The following is a 26732-nucleotide window of genomic DNA, read 5'->3' on the forward strand; positions in this document are numbered from 1 at the left end:
TGTGAACTGATTAGCTTTCAGTGTCGCAGAGAGGTTGTCTGTAACTGCAGTGACTCACATCACTACAAAAAGGACGACCACTAAAGAAATGAGTGTAAAAAGTTTAACCAAGTCCTTCAAGACAGCAAGGGTTTACACTGTGGGAAAATATGTCAAAGTTACGTAACATGAATGTGAGTCCACAAATCTGGACCATCAGGTAAATGCAACGTGAACTTTTGTAAACAAAATTAAAGCCATACCACTGTTGTGTCAATCATAAACAGAGGTTGGAGTAATCTAAAATCATTAAAGCAGCTATTTAGGAAAGGAGAAACAGCTGCAGTTTGAGTCGACGCAGTTTTAACGTTACATCGCTGCTCAGTGCAACAGGTGGCATGAATCACACCACCAGCCTGAGATTTACTGTAACCCCTCTGGTTTGAGATACATTTTTCTCACGTCCACGCGTCACTTAATTTAGTCGAGTTTAGAGAAAGTTACATTGTCCTTTTTTGCGTTAAATGTTAAGTTTTTAGCCTCTTAATGAGCTTAAGGGCTGTTCACGCTCCCACACCAAACTGAACATCTACAATGAATAAGTGTTTGTGAGTTTACTCACCAGCGTCGCGTTTCTGTCTGGTTTAGTGATCGCAGGTTATAAGCGTTTGTTTCAAATGTTTTTTTAAAGAAGATACACGGTTGAGCTAAAGCATCCACGCCACTGCTTGCTAACTTATTTAGTCCCGTGTTGTTTTCTAAGATTGAGAGAGAGAGAGAGCAGGACAGTGTCAGAACTACGTCCGACCCTCCGGGCCGCTCCGCCTCCTGAAACAAGCGCACAAACCCGCCCACCTACCCAAAAACCAGCCCGCTGGTCCAGGAACAGATTTCACACCATGAATTCTACCTCAAGCCTTGGCGAGACCACTTGTCCTAGGCCCAGCTTCAGTTTCAGCTCAGCAGGGTCTCGAGAGACTCAAAACAAGTTGTAGGTGTGACCTGACACCCACTCCGTTAATTAGTCTTTCATATGAGCTCGTTGACATCTTTTAAACTGAATGAAGTATCACATTTTAGCTGGGCCGACATAAAAAACGTATCACAAATACAAAATGACTGAGTTAACAGATTTGAGGTGTGAGTCACTATTTTGCTATGTGAAACAAAATGTTCCAGTAGATAGTAATCCTGATATATCTTTTGAAATAACTAAAATAAATATGTCAGAAAAACTGGGAGATTAAAATAACACGTTAAGTTCACACATTTCTTATGCAAACGAATGTTTTTTTATGCCCTGGGAGAATCTGTTCGCCTCAACTCCAACTCAATGCAAGTTTAATTATAAGCTGTCTTGATGTCTTTAAAAACCGAGAGCGTCATCTAGTGGATAGTAAATGGCGGTTTGTTAATGAGAACCTGTGCTGGTGGCACTGGCGTTAACTCACACAGACGGTGCTGTAAACGCACCACCGTGAATACACACCATCCCTGTGCATCACACAGAGCATCTTGATGCACAGGGATGGTTTGAGGCAGGTATTCTGTCTTATGATGAAGAAAAGTTGAAAAATGTTCAGCATGCACTGGAGAGTATTATTTTAGAAATGGCGTGTCTGTGGTGTACACCTACTTTAAGAGGAAGTGCGGGACTAAGCAAACAACACTGAGCAGTGATAAATAATATCTAGGATGGCTTAAAGCAGGCCTAGGTAGTAGCAGCAGCAGGATTACAGTCAGTTTATAAATATCTCACAGAACAATAAAAAAAAAAAAGTACAATTCAAATCAGCTTTATTGGCATGAATGTATAACAACAATATAACAATAATATGTGATCATGTTTCGATTTTACTGCATATACTGTACCTACACCCTATACTGTATAAACTGCTTTATGAAATAAACAATAAAAAAAAATATATATATATATATATAACAATAACCAAATGTGATTCTGCAAGTGTCAAATTTTTACTGCCACAATAAATACATAAATAACTGTTTTATTGTTGTTGACACTGTCTTAGAAAGGTGTTGATTTAACACTGGTTATGTTGGAGGCTATACTTCTGGTGTTGTATTGGATTGCATGATGCTATCAGGTTTTCTAATACATTTGCTGTTGTAGAAACACCTGTCCAGAACTATTGAATTTCACTTTTTGTGCTATGAAAACGGTCAGATAGTTAAAGCTGCTTCTGATTGTCTGGACAAATTTGTAATCAGGTCCTTGAAAGTTCTTGCATGGTTTGCTTGTCTTCAGACATTTACATCACTGCAACATTTACACATCACTAGTGTAAAAACAAAACAAAAAAAACAATCAAATACCCAGCTCTCAAAACGTTTTAGTAACAAAATGTCTGTTCATTCAGTGTATGTTACTTTACGCTGTATAAAATGACCCAATTCAACATTTTCACAAATAGTACTTACATATACAATGACAGTTTCAGTACAATGACCAGTGATAGAAAAACATAATCAAAACAATACTTCAAAATCTTACCAAAAGTAAGTACAAAGGTAATTGTTAAAGGTACTTCAAATATCAAAAGTAAAAATACGGTATTCATTCTGCACACCAATAGCCCTCACAGGGTTGTTATGTACATATGAATGGATCAATATTACTATTGCGTTAACTTGTAAGCTACATTTTAATGTTGTGGCTAGTAGAGAGGGAGATGATTTTAACTACTTTACACACTGTTATATAAAATGAAAATACTCAAGTAAAGAATCTCTACAGAGAGAGTACTACAAACTTTTCAGCACTGACAGTGACAGAAAACAAATTGTAACGTTCACTGTGACTTAGAAGAAATTAATGATTTTTATAAACCTTTCCACAGCCGCATAAACTACAGTAAACTAGAGGTCCAGCTGCCCCTGTGCCTTTGTGGTAGCCCACTGTTTATATTTGTGTCCGCAGAGAAACCGCGCAGCACCGCAGCCTTTAATCTGAGTTCTGTGCCGCTGTGTTGGGTTACATCAGCACACAATAAGAGCTCTGTTCTCCGCTGAGGTGCCACAGCTGGGACCTCTGGGCATGCTCAGTACACAGCTTATCCTGATTATATGAAGGACTGCAGGCTTTCCAATGGCAACCCAACCTAACTGACATGCACCAGAGATGTCATAGAGCTCATTCGATTTCATCTTTTCCATTGTGGATTTTGCTGGCTCTGCACTAGTGTGACTGTAGACAATGTGGTGGAGAAAAGACTGTATTTCCCACTCCCAGTCAAGTTGTTTAAGTTTGCAGATGATAAAGCATTAGTAGCATGGTAATGTGGCAGCTCAGAGACATTAGGTTTCATCCCTGGTGTGCATCCAACAATTTGGAACTGAATGTGTCTAAATCAAAAGTAGTAGTCGTGGACTGAACAGCCATCTACCTTCATAAACAGTCAGGAAATCCAACAGGTGGAGAACTACAAATTCTTGGGTGTAACAGTTTCCTTGTATTTAAAGTGGGACATCAACACAGAAACAGAACAGGAAGCTCAGCAAATACTTCAACTCTTTTGGAAAGCTAAACATTTTCGATATCACAGGAGAGTATGATGCAGTTTTATTATGCTGGTGGAGAGCACCCTCACCTATGGATCAACTGTGTGGTATTAAGAAAACACTTGAGCACAAGACAGGAAACGTGTGGACAAAGTGGTGCAAACTGCTTGAAGAGTCATCAGCCAAAAAGGGACACACGATTCTTAGACTCTTCTCACCTTCCTAATCATCTTTATAACTTCTTTCTGAAAAAATATCAAAGCTGGGTTCAGCAACAGATCTTGCCCAGAGGCCAGTCTCATCATTAACTCTAAATTATCACCAATGTGTGTAATTATTCTTGTTCATATCGTATTGTGGACAGATAATGCGACAATGAGCTCCTGGGCATAGGAGCACGACACCTAGACTCTTTCAGTAACGTGTTGCAGGTGAAGCAGAACTCTCAGGTGCTGCTGTCGGATCGAGAAAAAAAATATATACAGTATCTCACAAAAGTGAGTACACCCCTCACATTTTTGTAAATATTTGATTAGATATTTTCATGTGACATCACTGAAGAAAGAACACTTTGCTACAATGTAAAGTAGTGAATGTACAGATTGTATAACAGTGTAAATTTGCTGTCCCTTAAAAATAACACATCACACAGCCATTAATGTCTAAACTGCTGGCACTAAAAGTGAGTACACCCCTAAGTGAAAATTTCCAAATTGGGTCCAATTAGCCATTTTCCCTCCCCGCTGTCATGTGACGCGATAGTGTTACGAGGTCACAGGTGTGAATGGGGAGCAGGTGTGTTAAATTTGGTGTTATCACTCTCACTCTCCCTCCTACCGGTCACTGGAAGTTCAACTTGGCACTTCATGACAAATAACTCTCTGAGGATATGAAAAAAAGAATGGTTGCTCTACATAAAGATGGCCTAGGCTATAAGAAGATTGCCAAGACCCTGAAACTGAACTGTTGCACGGTGGCCAAGACCATACAGCGATTCCACAGGACAGGTTCCACTCAGAACAGGCCTCGCCATGGTCGACCAAAGACGTTGAGTGCACGTGTTCAGAGTCATATCCAGTGGGTGTCTTTGGGAAATAGACGTATTGAGTGCTGCCAGAATTTCTGCAGAGGTTGAAGGAGTGGGGGGTCAGCCTGTCAGTGCTCAGACCATACGCCACACACTGCATCAAATTGGTCTGAATGGCTGTCGTCCCAGAAGGAAGCCTCTTCTAAAGATGATGCACAAGAAAGCCCTCATGGATTACTGGAACCATTTCCTGTGGTCTGATGAGACCAAGACAAACTTATTTGGTTCAGATGGTGTCAAGTGTGTGTGGCGGCAACCAGGTGAGGAGTACAAAGACAAGGGTGTCTTGCCTACGGTCAAGCATGGTGGTGGGAGTATCATGGTCTGGGGCTGCGTGAGTGCTGCCGGCACTGGGGAGCTACAGTTCATTAAGGGAACCATGAATGCCAACATGTACTGTGACATACTGAAGCAGAGCATGATCCCCTCCCTTTGGAGACTGGGCTACAGGGCAGTATTCCAACATGATAACGACCCCAAACACACCTCCAAGACGACCACTGCCTTGCTAAAGAAGAGGTTAAAGGTGATGGACTGGCCAACCATGTCTCCAGACCTAAACCCTATTGAGCGTCTGTGGGGTATCCTCAACCTCTGACATCCACCAGCTCCGTGATGTCGTCATGGAGGAGTGGAAAAGGACTCCAGTAGCATCCTGTGAAGCTCTGGTGAACTCCATGCCCAAGAGGGTTAAGGTAGTGCTGGAAAATAATGGTGGCCACACAAAATATTGACACTTTGGGCCCAATTTGGACATTTACACATTAATGGCTGTGTGATGTGTTGTTTTGAGGGGACAGCAAATGTACACTGTTATACAATCTGTACACTCACTACTTTACTTTGTAGTGTCATTTCTTCAGTGTTGTCACATGAAAAGAAATAGTCAAATAAGTACAAAAATTTGAGGGGTGTACTCACTTTTGTGAGATACTGTATATATAAACAAAATATAGTAGGAAACCATCAAAGAAAGCTATTTTCCTAATGTTATTCTGAATTACTAATTTGACTGTATTTTAGAGAAATTTTACTGTAGCTTCACCATGCTGTTAAGCTGTATTAAGGAAAAATAAACAAAAACAAAAAGATAACTTTATTTTATGCGTGTGTAATTTTCTAATGATTTCTTCATAATTTGATACAAATTATAGGGAAAATAGTAATATGCTTGAAAGAAAAGCTCAATTTAAGAAGCATGTTTAGTGCAGCATGCATCGTGATAAGTAGCAGGGAGACGGATGATCTTACTGTTCGGAGCAGGAGGAGCAGCAGCAGGCTCTTTGGTCGGGCTTCAAGGATGTGAGCCAAGGACTTTCTGTCAGCTGGCCCAGCAGCCATGACAGGAAGTCAGCCCTCAGACATGGTGGTCCCACTCCTACAGAAAACATGCACTACCACCACCACCACCAGCCGCAGCACCAACACACTCACACATTCGGTTTTTCCCTGCAGAGACTATTGAAAGATGACAGTCATGATTTACGTTGCATCGCAGATCTCACCACAGGCAGAAAGAGCAGTCAGCAGTTTTCCGCCAAGTGTCACCTCTGTCGGAAAAATGAACTGTGATCAGACCTCTAGGGACGTGATGAGCACTCTCATGCTTCTGCATCTGCATCTGCACAGGGATAATTCTGTGCAGATGGACGAGGTCTGAGATTTACAGCACAATAGTCCTCCAGGTTTAGAGCAGCATTTTCACAACACTTGGGATTCATTAACTTCATTCACAGCACAAGTAGCAGATTGAGAGCTGCAGTTTACAGAAAACCACCTCCACCAAAAGCATTTATTAGAGAATACACTTTAGCTTTGTACTGCATCATAATGGCTGTATCAACTCCCTGCACTCTAGTTTCAGTTCTTCCATTTGTTTTAAGTTACTTTTGTAACTTAAAACATTGCCTCTGTATTGACATGATGCATAGTACAATATTTGTGACAGTGTTGATAAATATTTATGCATTTCTATTTTGCTCTCCTTTTCACACTGAATGCAAAAATCTAATGCAAAAAAAAAGCAGGACCACAGGACATGTACAGTACGCTATCACACTTTATTAAAAATAAACATATTCATAGCACTTTTCATACAGACTACAATGGTCCACTGGTATTGTTTTCAAAATTGAGTTACATACTATGAAACACTCATTTGGCCTAAATCCACTGTAGAAATGTCTTGAAAAAAACCCCCAATAACATTAAGGAAATCTAAATTAACCCCATGTTTCTGAGCTGGTCTTACTTCATCCTTCCTGTGCCTTTTCATAAAATAAAACTTTATGGAGAAGAGAAAATGCAAATATGGAGAAGAAACAGAAACAAATGTGTTCACTCAGTGAGAGAAATAAATGCACATACAATTGAGTTTAAAAAAAGATGGCACATTTATTGCAACATAAATGTTATTTACATTGTGTTTTTCTGTTGAAAAAGACAGAAATTTCAAATTCCCGTTGCCGCAGTTTTTTGATGTGCATCGACAATACCTTTTCATTTGACACAAGAACAAATCTTTTACCAATCAACAACGGAGACTGGAGTATAAGATGGAGGTTGTACTTTTAGGAATCTGGAGCTTATACGAAGCCTTTTTATGTACTGCGAGCAACAACTCAGCTACTGTGTGTTCTTGAGATGCCATTTGTAAATTTCCTGTTATAATGGATAGGTTATTGTAAATAACCGTACATTTTACTATCTAATATAGTAAAATAAAGTAAGAAACTTTTTACTCAAAACTTTTGCTTTCAAAAATCTAGAAAGAGTAATATTTAGAATCCAAGAAATATTCTTACAGTATTATTGTATAAAAGACTAATAACTACAGTGAAAAATAAGCCAAATGTTTTTTTTTTTCTTTTGATTTTTTCATATATTATACAGGGAAAGCATCTGGGAATACAGCAAAGTCTAACTTGGCAAACAGAGGAGCAAAGAAATATAGGAAGAACAGGACTTTTTTTTAAATGAAGGATAGAGAGCAGGAAGAGGCAAACATTATACCCTCAATCAAAGTCTGCCAACATGAATACAAGCTCATGAATACTGAAATGAAGAACAAGGCCACATTCAGTCTGAAAATACACAAAAACTGTGTTTACAGTTTTTTTGTTTGTTTTTTTACTACACAAAAGCTGTTAAATCAAAAATCCTTAATGTAAACTCTTGGTGTGGCATCTTTTATTCTAATTTAAGTCCCTTTTTTGTACAGAATAGTCATTCTGAATGTGGCAGCCTTGTTTAAGGTGTAGATAATAATAGACGACAATATACAAAGAAATGAATGGAATAAAAAGCAAGTCGTAAGACCAAAGACTTAATAAAAGGAAAAAACGTAAAGCATGCACACTGATAGGGAAAACAAAATAAAGCCATGATCAATGTCTTGAAACATAAAAGAAAATCCTGTTAACCGTTTTTGTTCATTATTGTGCTACAGTTCTATGATATCCAACAATATCAATGAAATATCTAGTCTGGCTTATTGTACTGAGTATATCACGGCATGGATCAAAATAACTTAGAAGTTCTCTCCGCTGACTTAAAGTAGACATTATAATGCTGGAGGCCTAAAGAAATGACAACACAAATAAGTATAACTATTTTACTCAGAATAACTAAATGTAAATGTAATGTCTTGAGATATGAACAGAAAAAAAAATTAAGCGATGTGTTCATCAGGCCAGGAGATAGTGTGGTCGTCGTTTTAATTTTTTTTTAAAACTTCATCAAGCAATCTCTGATTAGCTGGTGGAGTGAAAATGACAACGAAAATGAAAACAAGCCACCTCTGTGCTGACTTGAGGAGCATGTAACTGTCAGGAGGCCAAACAAAGACAAGAATCTGTCACCGCTTACATTTAACACTATATGGCGAAGGAGCCGAAGGGCAACAAAAGTCCCCTTTTCCTTTAGTTTAAGACACTAAAAATATGCAGGGAATGCTAAGGTTTGCAAATACTTTGCTCTCTGTATTTTCACTGCTCACTGCGGAGGGAAAAAACACAACTAAATCTGAGCTTTCAGTAAACCTAGAGTTTGCCATTAGTCTGCCACCTTTGTAGACTATATTGTTGTTGCTAATGTAGTTGGGCCTATTATTCTGCTGGTCAGGAGCACAGAAGCTAATCTTAACTACACAAAAACAAACATAGGTAGTTTTGGTTACACATGTGGCCAGCAGCAGAATGAAGAAAATATAAATATAAATAATATATCCTCTTTTTTTTCCTTTTTTTTTTTTTAAACATGGGGCACTTACGTCTTCATTTCTAACAACAATTGGGTAGAAATATCACTCTGAACTGGCCAATAAATTAACCTTCTCAGTGCCCAAATATTTTCCCTTCATCTCGGCCTCGCCAAAGATTTACCAGGGTGGAGTGCTCAGTTTTAATGGTGACACTGGCAAACTATAGATGAACTGAAAAGCTGTATACTTCTCTTTGAACTTACTTTCCCTTTAGACATACACTTTATAGTTCAATAACATAATAAATATATAAAAAAGAAACAGACAAACAAAAACAATTTGCTGTTACAATGCATTCGTCAATTCAGTTTAGGCACAAGGCAATTTCCACATACGGTTGCAGGAGATTGCGAAGTCTCTGATTGTTCAGAAGCAACACACTTCTTGCAGACAGTGATATGTGCTGAAGGTTTTTCTTTGCGGGGAGAAATTTGCAGATGGAAACTGGTCACAGGGAGCTGGACGCTCGGCTCCTCTTCAATCTTAGGATTGGATTGTGTTAGTCTCGTAGTTTTGCTCCAAGTGGTCTGTCTCCTCCAATTGGTGTCACAAACTGTGAGTCCTGTCTGTCACTGGGAAGCAAGGTCACTGACGGGACCGAAATGATCTGGATCACTTTGATCTGGAGAGAGGGCGGGAGAAAGTCACTGATCAGAGGTGTGCATCAATAATCTATATTTTAGGCTCAAGATTAGGATTCAAATGGGTGATTTTAAAGTGCTTTTGCTGCTGTTTCGAATAGGTGCTCATTCCAGTGAGGTGAGTAGAGCTGAAACAACTAGTCAATTAATACATTAACATATATTAACCTGCAACTACTTGATTAATCGCTAAAGTAATTTATCATTCAACAATGGCAAATGGTACATAGTTCAAGCTTCTCCAATGTGAAGATTTGCTTCTTTTTGGTTTATATCATTTTACTGTGATTACCATTTTTAAGTTAATCAAACCCAAAACACAAGAAAGATAAATAGATATAAAATAAGTGCAACAAATTCCATCATTTAACAGAATGTCATAAGATAAAAAATTTGTTTTAAGAAGAGAAAAAAGAACCTAATGACTGAAATCCTAATGTGATTGATTACAACAATCCTCAGATTAATCAATGTTAAAAATAACTGTTAGTTGCAGAGCTAAAGGTGAGAGTACCTGTCTGCTACTCAGAGGTGGCCCATAGGGTTAGATGTGTCAGTCAGGCCTGGATGGACCCCAGTGTGGGCTTGCTGGGCATCACCGGAGCCACCAGACACTTTTTCCTCCTCCCTCCTCTTAAGGCAGGCTGCTTTGGGGTTCAAGTTCCGCTCTGGACATTCAGAGAGACAAGAATCAGCCTTTTCTGCCACTTTTTTTTTTCTCTCATTTCTTTGAACAAACATAGTGAGAGCTTTGATCTGTCCATTGTCTTATCATACCACATCCTGAGGGCAAAAAGTGACATGATATCCAGCATTTCAGTGAGTGAATGAAGCATTAAGACACAATTACTGACTTCAACAGCACTACTAACTTAAATATCTATAAATATAATACTACAGAAAACAAGAATGACATCAGCTACTATATTGCCACGTTGGCTTAAACAGCTTCCCAGCAGTTTCTCAACTGGTGTTGTGATATTTTGGCTGAGTATCCATATTTGGCAGCTCTCTACGTGAAACAGCTCCCTATAAATCAGAGTATAGCCCTGTTTACTGCAGTGCTCCTTTTTATAACTACATTTACTGTCATTCTCTCTGGATATGACACTAAAATGAAATTACCCACTGCAGGAATGTTATGTGAAAACATTAAGCATTTTAAAGAATCAATACTGATTTGATGTGATGTAGCGTTGACATTTGAGTCACAGCAACAATGCAAGTTTAAAGCTTAGGTGGACTCTGACCTCTGACTTGCTGCTCCAGGTTAAGTATGACGGCCACAGCCTGATGGAGGATGAGCAGTTTAGTTTGGGGCTTCTCGCTTTTCAGGTGCAGCTGGCACATGCGGCCCAGCTCCTTGAAGGCCTCGTTGATGTCTCGCACCCTAAGGCGTTCACGGGCATTGTTAGCCATCCTCCTCTCGCGCTCACGCTCGGCCTTCTGCTCCGGATTCAGGTCCTCGTCTTCAGTGATACTGTGGGAGAAAGAACTGTTTTACTGTTAAATACACACAACAAAAAACAAACAGAAGCTGAAAATAAAAAGAAGTCTCCCACTCTCTCTGACTGAAAGTAAAAATATATGTGTAATCTCAAAAGTCACCTTCACCAGCTAAAAAAATGTAATGCATTTATGATATTTGATCTCATGTCATCCTTGGTATAAACTGATGACATACTCTTGGATGAAACTAGCCTAACATATACATTTCTTTATTATTATAATAAAACCCACAGGCCACCAACAAAATTAAAACAAATCTTCACTGAAAAAATGTCATGGTTGTATACAGATGCAGCTGATAATTAGAAACTGATATGTAATAATATGAACTCACTACGTTGAAAGATCAAGTGGCAAGCTACGTTATTAAGTACTACAGTACTACGCTTTGTAAAAAGATCATTATCAACATTAAATGTCTCAATTTAATTAACCAAAATGAATGACACACATTAATGCTAATCAAATTAACATAATGCACATTTATGTTTTGACCTGGAGCAATATGTAATTCAGTTTTATTTTTATTTTTTAACCTATCCTGCCCAGCAGCCTGGCATAGAGTATGATGAGCTGGATACCATATTGTGCCAGACAGATTTTACTTTAACAAGAGAGTATTAATACACTCCTTTGTCTGTTTTATTATTTATTTAATTATGTATTGATTTGTCACTGGGCCGGACAAGGGGGCAGACATGGGGATGGGGGAGCACAAACATATGTAATTCAGTTTTAACGGTTAGCTCAGGCGTTCTCCTCCCTCTGTGCCAGCAGAAGTGTTGCAACTTTAAAAAACCATCAAAGTAAATTGCGAAACCATAACCACAGGATCAGTCCTCAAGATTTGGGCTGGTTCAAACAATACTCACTCCTAACAAAACATTAGTTAAACCCTAAATAATTTCACTTTTGAAAAAGGTTTTTGTTTGTTTGTGTATCAACATGTTCTTACCTGGTGCGTGTGCCTGCTCTGGGTGTCCTCATGTCCTTTCTGTCGCTGTCATCATCTGACTTGTCGTCGGTGGAGAGGTTATCGTGCATCTCTTCCTTGTCCTGTTTCTCCACCTTCAGCTCCAGAGTGGCGGGCAACTGGCCAGCCAGGGCTGAAGTAAGACCTGTAGTAGAAAATGTAAATGTGAAGGTAAGGCATTATATCATGTCATGGCCGCCATGTAAAGAGTTGATAAGACTAAGCGGGGGTGTATCAGACCTCTGAATGCTTCCAGTTGATGGTTGAGTTCTGTAGTGGATGCAGAGCCGGCGCTGGGCAGGCCTCCTTGGCTGTTGTTCATGCTGGCAGCATCGTCAGCGTGTGCACCACCCTGCTGCGACACAGACAGGAAAGACATTGTCAAGAAAGGAAGCAGACATTTTCTGGAGACGATGGATAAATTACATTTACTTTTGAGCAAGAGAAGAGTCTAAAATGGATGATCTGAAATAAAGGTAGATATCAGCAAGAGTGCATGCCAACTTATAGTATCAGAATTTATTCAGAAATTTATATTTGATGCTATTTGGCAGTCTGTTCATATAAAAAGCTATTTTTTGTGAGACAAGTTCAGGTTTTAATAAGTCATTCAAGTCTGTCATTCCCAACACTGGGGGGTGCTTTGGTGATTTGTGTCAGAGTAGTATGTTGTAGAATGCATAAACAAGGGTGAAAAACAAAATAAAAGTCCCTGTTTGTGTTGCATTATGATTTGCTACTCACTGCAGCAACATTCTCAGACTTAACTCTCTGTAACCACAACTAAGACCACGTCGGTTTCTCAAAAATTTAAAATGAGACAAATCGTTCTATGTTCTCTGTGTTCCTTGTTATTTTGTCCGCATTCATAGAATTAAGAATGGTCAACTCCCACCGTGTTGTACCACAAAGTCCCTCCTTCCTGAGGTTTACCACATGTTCTTGAGATATTTGATTTCCCCTCTGAGAGCCAGAGAAAGGCAGGGAAATCGAGGGTGGAGTGTATCCCCCCTTTTTTCTTATGGAATGTGATCCCCAGTCACTGTTGGCCTCTGTTAACCCCGCCACCCTGAGACCCTCCCCTTCCTTAGCGCTACGCTAATCTTTGCTGTGCTCTCAACAGGTGTCCAAACAGCTCTTTGTCTGGAGGAGGAGGAGGGAAGCTGGGGCTCTGGCAAGAAAAGAACGCTGCCATTTTCATGGCTGGGCCTGATTACCATACAGCTGAGGACCTCTATTTGGGTGGAGGCCGCGGGTTCAGACACACGTTTCCAACGATTCAGATTTCCTGGGTTGTTAAAAAGAAGTGATGAAAAGGGGGTGGAAGAGGGTAGAGGGTGGGGTGTCAGCTGGAATAAAAAGCCTGTGGCTGTGCTGTGCCGAGGCTGGTGAGCTCTGTCTGAGGGGACCTCTTCCCACACAGGAAGTGCTGTGTTAGTGCAGACACAGTATGTTCTATCTCAGAGTCTCAGTCGGTCAACATCACTGCCACAGCCCAGCTCTCTGTAACAAATACATCAAACTGAGCTCTTCTGACAACCACAGAAAAACTCTTGTTAAGGGACAAAACAAGCTACTCTGAAAGACTCCAGTATCAGAGTGAAAACACCCAATGACACCCTTATAACATACAAAAAACATTAACTGTATTTAAGATAAATTGAACTGAAGCCACAGACCACAGAGGGACATAAAAAATCCTGATAAGAAGCCGGACCTGGATGACGGGGGTTTAGTTAACAGGTAAATTGTAGCAGTACTAGAGCTGAAACAATTTGTTGTCACAAGCAAAAATGCCAAACATCCTCTAGTTCCAGTTTCCAAATTGTTGGGATTTGCAGCTTGTCTTTGTCTAATGTAAACAGAATATTGTGGGGTTTTGGATGAAAACAAGCAATATGAAGACATTATCTCAGGCTTGAGGAAATTGCAAGGGTCATTTTTCACTTATTTTCTGACATTTTACAGACCAAGTGATACATTCATAATTAAAATAACTGGTATTTGCGGTTCTTAACAGTACAAATATACTGTTTCTCATTGATTTACAATAATGAACCATATACATATTTTAATGGAATATTTCTCGTTAAATTAAAAACTTACTTAAATATAAAGTTGAATGAATAGCTCTACTTCTGGAAAAGTAGACAGGTCTCTGGTCTTGTCTGAAGGTAATATCTAATTTATTGTTAATCATTTTAGGATTTAATTTTCATCATAAGACCAGGGCTATATTATATTAATTATGAATAATTTGCATCCAGTATCTTTTTTCAGATGAGATCTTAACTCTTTTGAACTTCATTAAAAAGTTGACGCAAATCATTTCCAAACACCTCCAGATTACAATTGGAGGAGTCGCCCCTTTTTAATTTTCACTGTAGAAGTGTTCAAATCTCTTCATTCTTTAAAATGAAATCCTCCTCGGATGGAGGATGGGTGAACAGATCATGATTTATACTGATACCTGCATTCCCTTGTTTCTCAAAAGGTTTACATTTTAACTCTAAAAGGAGTGCAACGCACAAACACTTCCTACACCAAAGCACAACTCTACTCCATTACGCCTGTTTTTCTCATTTCTCTTTCGCCCTTGTGTATACAGTGGCTCTCAAGAGGAGGGTGAGCCATAGGCCAGCCATTACACTTACGGAAAATATGTCCGGATAGATTCAACTGTTCGTGTGTAGAAAATGTCTAGATTTTACCCATGGTAGCGGACCTGTTCTGAACAGGTGGCCCCTTGTATTGTGAAGTTTGACAAATAACATACAGGAATACACCAAAGACATGTGTTTTCTCCCTCACTTTGTGCAATTTCCTGAATACACATTAAATCTAAGATCTAAATACTTTTGTGAAGTTCTCGTACCATCGCTGCTGTCCGACTTGGAACCAATGCAGAGGCAGGGAAGTTTGCTCCAATGGCTGCTATTGGCCCATTTTGTGCCTGTCCCAGCAGACTGTGTATGTCGCTGGGCAGACTGGCGGTGGAGCCCACTGCATGGTTCCTCAGAACAAGGATTGCATCATCCAGTCTGTCCAGACGATCCTCCATTCGAGACTGGGAGGACCAGAGGGATTGAAGAGTGAGGGGTTAGGGAGAGACAGAAGGGAGGAAAAGAGGGAGAGAGCAGCTTAGTATAAGCACATTAGGACAAAAATTGAAAACACTGATTGTATGGTGTGGACTTGAAAAGAAGCAAAAAAAAAACAAAAAAAAAACAAAACAAAAAAAACATCTGAAATATAAGATAAAAGAGGGCAATTCAAATGCAGGATCTATTGAGCCATTTCAGCTTGAGTTGTAAAAGTCAACAAATAGCTTCAGTGTGGTCAAACTGAGAAATTGACAGATGCACAACAGCCACTTGGAGTGCATCAACAATTAATTTAGAATTTAACATCTGCACCTAAGCAGATTACTGCAAGCTGGAATGTTTTGAAAAGACAACATAACATGACAATATGGCAACAAAGGCAATAAAAATTAAACTGCATGTCACCGTGAGGAATGTGGACTGCAAGCCGAACTTTTGAGAGAAAACAAAATGAGGAAAGACGTATGGAACATGTAATGAGTAAAAAGCTCTATCTGAAGAGTACCTCGCAGACATCCTTTAAGAAAGACATGGCATCCTGGAGATGCTCATGTAACTGCTGCTGAACTCTGTTTTTCTGGCAAAGTCAAATAAGAATAAGACAGGATTATGAAAAAAGATCAGTATCTATAAATGCTAAGAAACTCACTGTGGAGAGAGATTGTTTTTGTAAAGACACACAGAGAAGAAGTACAGGATTTGGAAGGAAGCACACAGCTGCTGACCATTCACTTTGTTTGGATGAAAATGTTTGTTGTTTGCAAATTTTATAACCCCTTCTTCAGTATTGTGTTTTTGCCTTTTCTTTGAGTTCGAATGAGGTGTTACACAAAGTTCACATCCGCCACATCACATTAAATACAATGAACAAAAGTTTATTTATGCCTTTGGCACAGACGTTTTGTGTTTGTTTTTTTCTCTGTTGGAAACAATGCCATCGTTGGTAAAAAGATGCCTTTTCCATAGCCCAATATCACCGTTGAGAGATACAATTATAATTCCCAATATTACTTTGCATTGTTATATTCAATGCTGTGCATTTCACTATACCCAAGTGATGTGAAGCAACAGGCCACTTTACAGGAATGTTTTGTGGATTGTCAAAGCAACCTAATACAAACTGCTGTTGGTGGCACCGCTAACCATATTCACTCACAAGATTAATCCCTTCGACTGTAACCTTATCCTCAACTCGCATGTTTAGACAGTTGTTCATCACTGTTTTCCAGAACTAATGGGGATTTCCAAATGCCCAAGTAGTTTTTGACTCAACTACCAGGGAACTGTGATCCATGATTTTATTTCAACAAAACACAGTAGAATAAATCCAGACAACATGTCATCATTTGAACTCTCCTTTGCTGCCTCACATTAAAAACTGTAATGGAATCTTTTTAAGTACAAGTAATAAGGAGTCCTTGAGTATAAAGTTTAAGTATTCTTAAGGCTCACTGTTTTCCGTTTGTACAGCGTAGATTAGAAAAACGTGCAGTGATAAGAGGTTTTACCAACTAGAAGATAATGCCCACCAGAGTTTACAGTTAATAAATGTTTTTTTCCTATTGAAAAGTTGTTTGCCACTGTAAAAAGCCACTAACTTTTACTCCACTGCAGGTCTGCCTTCTCTCCTACAAGTCAAAGAAACCAGTTTTAACAACTATAAGATCTAACATTAAATATATACAAATATAAAAGCCAAACATTTATACATGTTATACATGTCAAACAAGACATTAATTCACCTTTCTTTTATCTGCTGCTAATGTTCGGGTTAACTGATATCGTTCACTTGCATTGTTAGCTTCACTTGTGTATGCTCACTTATCTCTGGTGGCCATGAAGAGACAAAACAATGCTGGAGGCAGAGTGGGAGGTAACATCGACATGGTGATGTTCAATATCCTCTTCACACGATCTTCACACAATTGTACAAAACAACAAAAGCCTGTATGAGTTTCTAGATGCAAACCAGCAGCAAGCCAGACAGTATGCAGATTTTTACTGTGGCAAACACATCTGCAGGTTAATAACGTAATTGAAACAATAATGGCAATGAGAAACAACACACTCTCGAACAACACTTTTTAAAAAAACATACATTTTTAACCTTGCTTAGACTTAGACCATGGTCTGGTCATGGTCTTTTATGATTATGAGCAAACACTGTTTTGTATCATTTGTCTTTATTGCTATATTTCTATTCATCATGAAGAACTATACTTCAGTTATAATAAGTGCTCTATAATAAAAAGGCGGGACCTCTAAAAAACCTCAGAGCAGAAAATATAAATGTGCATCAGGTAGTAGGCTGGATGAAAGCTGATCTGCAGCTCTGGTCGCATGGCAGCGCAGGAATCCTGGAGAAGTGGTTCACCAAACAGCTGCCATCGCCACACCAGCCTCCTTAACTAAACCCATCCCCCAACTGTCATCCCCTTCCTGGCCCACGGAGAAGAGGACAGATGGCAATTCCCCAAGGGACAGGTATTGTTCAGTTTGGTTATCCCTCTACCCCCACCTTCCTCAGCAAAACATTTGTCAGACAAGAATCTCCCTGTAATGCTAGCTCAGTCCTTCGTGGGTAACTCATACAGGGCTGGCATCCATCATATCCCTCGCTCACTGGAGGACGGAAGAGGACGGGGAGCTTACCAGTGAGTGAAGAGAGTTCTCATAATTTGGAGAGGACGGGGTCTGTCCACTAGGGCGGGACCACTGGTTGGTACCTGGGGAGAGAGAAAGAGATGTAGCAGAGGTCAACATGGCTGATAGCTGTATGCTTCTCCACTGGGGACACTGATTCAAAATCTACCTGACACACACAATAACACGCAGCCATAACACACAGACATCCTGAATTTCTGGTATCTTGTTGTTCTACACGGGATATTTTTATCTTTTAGGACTCAACTGCATCACTTCCTGATGACTGGGCTGCATCCTGACACGCGAGCCGGCGGAGGATTCGCATAATGCCCAGTTCCACCCTGAAATGTGGGCTGCATCTGCACGTTAATAAGCATAGCCATGAGAGGCTGGAGAAGAATATGAGCACTGATCCCCTGTGCTGCTGTGCCAATTTCAATTTCCCCTGCAGGCGATCAATAAAGGAATATCTTATCAAATCTGATTCTAGACACCAGTTTTCCTTCACACTTCCTCTTTCCTGGAAACGTTTGAATCTCTAGAAACACATCAGAGTGATCAAAAATGTGTTTCAGGCACATGGCCTTCATCTGGGTTTTTGATGACGGAAATATGCCAAACATATGGGTTCAATCAAGTTCATGCTCTTCCACTACATGTGCAAGTGTTGCAAAGTTTTCTTTCTCGTGTCAGTCAAACACTTTTTTGACTGGTGATGCAGTGGCAGTAGAGTCAGTTTGTCGTAGTATATTTTGAAGACTACACATCTTGAAACATCTGAGCACCATTGTTTCATTTATACTAATACCGCCCAAGAAGTCAAATTCACCATGGCACTTTCCATCTTTTCATTCCAAATGAAAAATCGTGCATTGTAAATCATGTAATCTAAATATGGAGAAACTTAAGATGCTCTCCACAAGAGAATACAATTTACCTTTGGCTGGAAGAAGCTCACAGTGGATTTAGTCGAGCCAAAATGTTAATCTTCAGGCCAGTACAGGAAAACAAATCAAGCTGATTTGATCTGGTGTAAATTAGTGCAAAAGGAAAAAGGAATCCACATCTGCTCATCACATTTCCAGTTCCAGCACAACGTTTCTTTCTTTCTCTTTTTCTGAAGCAAAATCATCTGAGTAACCTGCCTGCCATGTACAACAGGAGGCAGTGTATTATACAATCAAATAACCTTAATGGACTCTGACAATAATGAACCTTTCCAGGTTATTTACAGAAAAGGATGTCTGTGGGCGTTCCCAGCTTAGGGCTCTCGGTGCTCTTCTGGTGTCCATTATAGTGGAAGGATGTCAAACCCCGACTGCATCCTGGTAAATGGAGTCCACTGTAGCACACTATACAGATGGAGACCTTGTTTTGGTTATCTATCATTTAGATTGAATCTAAAAACAATTTTTGGGTTCTGTTATCCACTTTTTACCACAGCAAGGCAATGAAAAATGCAGACCAGGATGAGAGGAATCATTTAAAGCTGAGGGGCCTGGGGAATGCTGACTGGGATCAAACTGTATCCATTTAAAGAGTAATTCAAAAGCTAGCCTCATCTGTGAGTAGATTGATGCAATATTTTTACTCCTAATTGTTCAGCGTTTGTTTTTACAAATCAAGGCCTATGCGGTCAGAGCAAACACACAGTAAACCACTAACCTTAATACCATGGTTTTCCAAAGTACCAGAATTATGCTGACAGAGAAAAGAGAGTAAGCACCTAATGTATATTTTTGACAAACAAAAGTATAATCAAACCTCCCTTAAGCTCAATAAACTATTTAAAATAAGTTTTTCCCATTCATTCATTCTAATGACATGTCTCACAAAACTGTGGCTGTCTGTACTTGAGTTTTCATGTTTCTTTACACTCACAGCCTCAGGAAAAAACAGACTTTAATTAACAGACTATTAAAAGTGACTTTAGAAGAGGAAATGAAAAGGCCTCTGTTCTGCCTCAGTTTTCTCCCAGGTGAGTGAGACGAGAACACGTGAGCCTCTGCTGGCTGGCGGCTATGAAAAATTGGCCTGGGGCTCTGGTCCCAGCGTGCACCAGAGAGGGCTAACTGAACAACCCAGTCTTGAGTAATGTTGCTGTATATTGGTGTAATCCTAATGATGAATGGATTTTCAGCAGCGGGCCAAATTTTGTGCCAATTTCAGTACCATTCAAGTATCAAGTATCATTCTATTTCAAACCCCAGAAGCATAATAAGGGTGAATAATTAGTGAAACGCAATGCATTTCTTAAAATCCCAGATGTATTCATTTACATTATGTTTTTATTTCTTACATATATGAATTCCATAAATAAACATACACTGAATTTATATATGTTCATTAAATTGGAGTTTTCTATCATAAAAACTTAAGACACTGACCTCTATATCAGTATGATAGCATCTGTTTTTCTGAACATATTACATGATAAACTAGACTACAAATGTCATTGTAATGCTGCCAGGTGTGGCATGCTGTACTGTAAATAGGTCAAGAGGGGGGATCTCCCTGTGTGAGGCTGTCATAGTCCTCCTCATCAGCTGAGTCACAGCCACCCTCCTTCACCCACTGGCAGATAAACGAGGCCTTTTGCAGCCTGGTCTGTGTGTGTGTGTGTGTGTGTTGGGGGGGAACAGCTGTCCACGGGGCAGGGCAACAGCTGAGGGGTGGGGGGTGGGGGGGCATACATAGAGACAGCTGTCACCACTCCATTACCACACATGACACAACTGCCCGCTATAACAACACACTGGGCTTTCTCTCATTCGCTTTCAAATACTCTCTGGCCTCTGTCAACATGTCTGACTGTACATAGTCTTCTTATATCGACCTATATTGTCAGAGTAAACTTGCAACACTCACTTCATGCTTTTGAGTAAAACTAGTGCAGCTAGAAAACAGCTAGTAGCTAAATCTGGTACAGAGCATCCATTCTCTTTGCTTGAGATTAATGTTTGTTCCCAGAAAAATACATTTGCATTTGTTTCTGTGGCTGTGCAGCCTTATCCCAGACTAAACTAAGCTTTCTTTTAGAATGGATTAATGTACAAAATGACATTAACTGCCCTGGCATAGAGAAAGATTGGAGAATTTATAGAGAATGAGTAGAGCTCCTTAGCCACTAAAAAGGATATTAAATTAAATTTTAGGGAAACTTCACACTTCATTCTGCTTGGGCTTTAATTAATCCAACTAATGCACTATATAGCAAAAGTAATTAAATTAAATAAAGTCATATTCAAGAAAGGGACTTATTTAGCATGGCTATTCCAGACTAATTCTAACACAACCGGTGTGCGTCTTTCACAAGCTCTTAAAAAGCATTTATGAATTAGTTTCAGTGAGGTACATGTTCTATTTTATAGTTAGTATCTGGTGTAGCGTATGAGATTAAAATACAACACTGGTGCTCTACCTGGCCTTCCAGACGGGGTGCCGGCAGCATTCACCACGGTGCCTGCTGAGGCAGCACCTGCTGTGGCTGTTAGGGGTGAAGGAGAACCCACTGGTGTCGACGGGTTGGATGGAAAACTACTGCTAGTGTGGTCAGGTGAGTAAATCTGAGGAAAGGATGAGAGAGAGAGAAAAGGGTTTGGGTTCATCATTAATGCACCATCAGCACCCCGAAATGAAATATATATAGCTGGTCGCCGTTTCTTAATACTTGTTACAGCTGTTGCTATCTTCAAGCCAAAAATGTATCATCAGCTATGTGGATTTTACTGTCAGCGACGTCATAAAAATGCTCAGTGCATACATATGAGCCGTTCCCAGTCATCTGTGCTCAGAGCACGGCCTTAAGAAAATGAGCCTTTAACAATATTCACTTTGATGTCTTCTGCCTGCGTCTTGGTCTGTATCCACTTCTCTACGTCAGTCAATTATGGCTGAAGATTAACACCAAGAGACAAATACTGCATATCTGTACCTTTAATGATTTTAATCAATGCTGCATAGGAATCTAAACTTTTAAAAACTGGACTTTTATCTTCTTGTTAGTCTTTTACTTAATTCAATATGTGTGAATTTATTGAAAAAGGTTTAACCATTCGTATTGTATATCAATACTGCACTGATACTTTTCTTGGCAAATTTCAATATCTGTGGTTGGCTATGTTTAATCTCCTGTGTTTGTCTAATTCTAAGGATTTATTTTCTTATACGTCGATGTATGAACCGTACAAAATACTAATACAACTCTCCAGCTCAATACAGTTTCGGTTGCTGTTTGTGTGCCAGTCTGACTGATTTCTAGCACCAACACTGAATTCAAACGGGAATCCAAACAAGTAAACGCAGTTTCAGTTTTCCAAATTTCAGATTGAGTGTAGTGTACAGCAAAATAAACACTCATCACCAAATGAAAAAGACTGATATTTAAAACGGACATATCTTAAAGATTAAACAAGTGTAAGCGGTTGAATTACACACATTGAAGATGACTATTAGATAAGAGGTCGGTGTTCAACACAACAGAATTTTCTGTTTTAGAAATAAAATTACTCATATTCTAGTACTTTGTTTGTTTTTCAGTTGTATAAAGACTCAGTGCCCGTACAAGTCAACAGTGCAGACGCCCAACCTGGAAACAACCAGCCAACAACAGTAAATCTAACTGGCTGCATTCAGCCTGCAACAGATATTTTACTGTGAACCATATTGTAAAATCTAGTATGACTCAACTGCTGTTTATTGTTTTTATGTTTCTAAACTCTCTAAAGGGGGACAACTAGAACAAATGCTTTGGTTTTCTGGACAAGTGAATGCAAGTTCATCCTCTGCTAGGTTACACTGAGGTCACTGAGTTTTAGGATGACATGTCAATCTCAAGGGAACCAGGAGATTACCTCTTCAGAACTTCCACAGGGATTTCATTTGTTTAAACAAATGCTGGATTAAAGCACAAACACATCCCTGATTTCCAACCCCCACGTAATAAGAGGATATTGTGCCATAATGGAACATGTCTCAGAGAACTCAGGGTATTAATGGTGGATCCTGACTAATTAGCAGAGAAAAAAAACAGCAGATCCACAGAGATTTCTCCTCCAAGTTAAGATCAAAATGAGCTTGTGGGAAAACCGTTTTGACTTCTGTGGGGGATGATAGAAAGCACTCATTATTAATAATCTCCTTATTCAATCTTGATCTCTGGGCTTTAGTTTTTCAATCAAGTTGGAGTATCAGGACAGAGGTTTCACTGAAGTGAGTCACTAGAGTGTGGAGGAGCAGGATCGGCTCTCGTCTGTAAAGAGAGGAATGGCTATTTATGGTTTTATACACTCACATTGTAGAGTAACATTTTTACTCTCCGTCAGATACTAAGGGGGATTAATATTGTGGTCATCACTCTGTCGGGAACCTACAAGACTCAAACTAATTTCCAAATATTTCTTGGTTTCGCCAAAACAAACTGTTTATAAGCGTGACTTCTGACCCGACAATATATGACTTTCAATTCTTTTCACTCACTGGCGACTAACGGTGCATTCAAAGTGAAACATGGCTCATTTTACTGGAATAAATGAAGCTCCGCCTCATCATCAGTTACGCTCCCGCAGGCGGCATTGGGCCAATAAGCACGGCCAATTTAAAAGGGCGGAGAACAAAAGCTCTACAAAGGGCGGCCCGTGGAGTTGAGCCACAGCAGTTATAAACTCCCCTGTGTCCCCTGCTCCATCCACCCACCCCCACCCCAGTCCAACCATGTCCATTTCACTCCAGCTTTGTCATGCTAATAGAATTGAGTCTGCAAATAAAAAGGACTTAATTTGTTATTACCGTCCCTAAACTCTCATATTTTGTCTTCACACTGGTAAGAAATATTCCTCCTAAACGTGCAGCTTGTGCTAAGGCGTGTGAAATTAAAAGTGAGCAAAAAATCAAATACAAATATGTCAATGCATGCATCCTGTCCATGCAACATGTATAACACTATTGGGATAAGATAAGAAATGTTCATTATTTCCACAAGACTTTGTAATTTTGTTCGGCTTAAAGATTTACTCTCTGTGCTTCAGCTCTGAATCTCCACACTGTCTGCTTTCATCACATCTGCACATTCATTAAATGTGTAGGTTCAAGCTTACATGTTAAACCAGTAGATGGTTTCTTGTAAATTTCCATTTTTCACTCTTAGGTGAAAACTAAAGACTGAGCAAAGCTGTTATTGCAATCATACTTGGATAGAAGACTTGTGCCCAGGGGTTAGACTATGTCCATATGTAATATGTATATTGTTAAATACAGTTTCTCTTATACTTTCAGTATAAGTAGAGACTGAATATAAAACCAGTAGTCTATCCATTAGCTGATGTGTGTCCAACTGTAAGACATATTTCTTTTCATGATGAACCTCTGTGAGCTACAGAAAATTAAACACTTACTATGATACATTACAGGATGTCACAGATATACAGGGCTGGTTTCCCAAAGTGAAGTGTAATCCACTGGCTTTAGGAGTATTTTCAATGTACAATTCCCTTTCTTGAATACTCTTAGTTTAAGCTCACAATTATCCAGGCTTAGGCCAAAAAACAACTAAAAACATGTCCTCCGGGCTGTTTTAATCAGCAGTCAGTATAGCACTTAATTCCCTACATGATTACCAAGGTCACTTTGTTTAAAGACAGAAACTGACATTTATTCTATTTAGCAGAGAAAGCAAAAGTTATTTGAGAGTATGGACACGTATAAGACAAGACTTTCACACCCTGAGGCCCCATCCACACTACTGCGTTTTCATTTTAAAACCCCTTTTGAAACTCCACAGTGTCGCGGGGGGCTGGATACAATCCCAGCTGACATCGAGCGAAAGGCGGGGTACACCCTGGACAGGTCGCCAGTCCATCACCACACATAGACAAACAACCACTCACACTCACATTAGTAATTTTACAGACACCAATTAACCTAGTCTGCATGTCTTTGGATGGTGGAAGGAAGCCGGAGCTGGAGCCGAAGCTGGAGCACCCGGAGAGAAGCCACGCGGATATGGGGAGAACGGGGCAACTGGGACTTGAACCCACAACCTTCTTGCTGTGAGGCGACAGTGCTAACCACTGCAACACCGCGCCACCCTGGATTGAGATCATATTCGTTTTAATTCTCCGTTTTTAAACTAAAACGGAGTAGTGTAGATGGGGCCAGAGAAGAGGTCAGACTGTAAGGGAAATGCAAAGACTACAGTGTAGCTGAGAGCAAATGCTTTAGCCAGCTTTTTGGAGTATCCTGGTTGTGTGTTCTGCAGGTAAACACCCTATCCTAGTTTCAGAAACCTGGATATGCTACCTGCAGTACTCAAATAGAAACTGTGGCATGTAAACACCTTATTCAGGCTTTGTTGGTACTGAACACACAGTAGTGGCTGAGATGGTGACAAACCAAGACACAGCTGCACACAGATCATCAGAAACTTGGATAGTGTTAGAATTACAGTGGTGTATAATAGTATAATAGTGTTATACTGGGATATAAATAACCAGGTTTCTCACGTTTCATGTAAACATCATATCCAACATCAAAACCAGGATAAGTACACATGGGAACACAGTCATTGATGCAATCTGGAAAATAATGCAATTTTATAAGTGAATTAAATCTAGTAGATGGCAACTCTGTTTTAAATTCAAATCTTTGATTCACTTTCATCAGTGGTCCTTGTTAAAATAAACTCCAAGTCCAAGTTAAATCTGGGTCTGTAACTCACCGAGGCTAAAGCCTTCCCCAGTGCATCTCCAGTCTGTGAGCTTCCCGTGGTGTTCCCCCGATTTGCAGCAGCTAAGAAAACACAGAAGGAGGCTTTGTAACTACAAAGTCAGACAAATGAAAAGTGGTCATGGTACACAAGGCAGCCATCCAACTGCCTGACTCCCTACTTTTTACAGAATGGATATTCAGCATTTATTACACTGGGGGCCACTGAATTAGTCATTCTGAGCAGGTAGCTGAACTGTACACTAGAACGTACCCATGACCCCATCAGCTGCGTTGGCGGACGGGGTGTGCGCTGCGGTGACGAATGGTGAAGTGCTGGTGTTGCTTCGGTGGAAGCTGGACATGGGAGGAAGACTGGCGTTGATGTCTGGAGAGACTGAGTGTGCGGGGTAATTCTGGAAGATTGAAAAGAAAAACGCTCTATTTTCGGTCACAAACGTGTATGTGTCTGTGAGAAAGAAAGAGCTTATTTATTCTCTCAATTCTATATTCTCCTTTGACATCCCCCCCAGGCTGTGATGAAGCAAACGTTACTGGGGGGAGGGACAGAGATAAAGAAAGGGCAGGCAGCATCTGCAGGCTCCCTGTGATGCCCAGCCAGCTGAAGCAGGCAGGCGGACCAGACCAGATCAAACACAAAGAGGGTCAGCAGTGTCTTCACTGATAATAACCAGACAACAACTTAAGACGCACACACCCACTCCAACTGTGGGAGGTGACCAACTGAGCTGGTGGAGGGCTGAAAAAGAATTTACGTGCTGGTTGTGCTTAGCAATACACATTAGATCTCTAAAGTGTGATGCAAAACTGAGTTACTAACAATCATTTATCACCTGTTTATATGCTTAGGCATCACCAGCTGAGAGGTGCTGCTTACCAAACGGTCATGTGAGTGCAAGCTGGTGTAGTTTCCTGACTGCGGCATGTGAGATGAAGATCCTGCCAGCATTCCCCCATAGCCGGGCTGACTGATCCCATTGGACGAGTTCCAAGGGTCAGACGAACTGTGGGTACCATCTAAAGATAAAAAAATCATTTCAGGATATTATTTGTATACAACATGCACTCGTGACAGACGGCGGCTAACCTCCAACCCTGTTAAAACTTGTGGTCATCTAAGGAGCGCTTTTTCTTCTTTCTTTTTTTGGATCTTAAATGAAACAGGATCTTTGTCCTGAACACTGCTGAGATAACACGATGCTAAAACCGAAGAAGTAGTTTGCTTTTCTGTCCAGATTTGAAATAAATACTGAACACAGGCTACAAAAAAACTGAATCAGTCTGGCAT

The 26732-nt window shown here is 40.0% G+C and overlaps 2 protein-coding genes across 8 annotated transcripts in view; both read right to left on the reverse strand.

Moving 5' to 3' along the window:
• Positions 1-759, reverse strand: part of cgnl1 (cingulin-like 1) — a 32587-nt gene extending 31828 nt beyond the window's left edge. For both annotated transcript variants that reach the window (XM_038701235.1, XM_038701234.1), the window contains exon 1: positions 602-759. The gene's annotated coding sequence lies outside the window, so the exon portion shown is untranslated. The remainder of the gene's footprint in view (positions 1-601) is intronic.
• Positions 760-6962: 6203 nt separating this feature from the next.
• tcf12 (transcription factor 12) overlaps positions 6963-26732 on the reverse strand; it is a 79541-nt gene continuing 59771 nt past the window's right edge. For 2 of the 6 annotated variants that reach the window (XM_038701240.1, XM_038701243.1), the window contains 11 exons: positions 26322-26461; positions 25698-25839; positions 25437-25507; positions 21144-21288; positions 17729-17802; positions 14848-15039; positions 12213-12324; positions 11955-12117; positions 10741-10970; positions 10005-10158; positions 6963-9471 (listed from right to left, as the gene is read on the reverse strand). In XM_038701240.1, the coding sequence (XP_038557168.1) occupies positions 10016-10158; positions 10741-10970; positions 11955-12117; positions 12213-12324; positions 14848-15039; positions 17729-17802; positions 21144-21288; positions 25437-25507; positions 25698-25839; positions 26322-26461 (1412 nt within the window). In that variant the 3' untranslated portion in view covers positions 6963-9471; positions 10005-10015. Of the gene's footprint in view, positions 9472-10004; positions 10159-10740; positions 10986-11954; positions 12118-12212; positions 12328-14847; positions 15040-15581; positions 15654-17728; positions 17803-21143; positions 21289-25436; positions 25508-25697; positions 25840-26321; positions 26462-26732 lie in introns of all 6 variants that reach the window. The other 4 variants (XM_038701242.1, XM_038701238.1, XM_038701237.1 and 1 more) reach the window with 4 other exon arrangements.

The sequence above is a fragment of the Micropterus salmoides genome, unplaced genomic scaffold (assembly GCF_014851395.1).
Source record: "Micropterus salmoides isolate LMB-PRFRI ecotype aquatic unplaced genomic scaffold, ASM1485139v1 Ms_hic_scaffold_6, whole genome shotgun sequence".
NCBI lineage: Eukaryota > Metazoa > Chordata > Actinopteri > Centrarchiformes > Centrarchidae > Micropterus > Micropterus salmoides.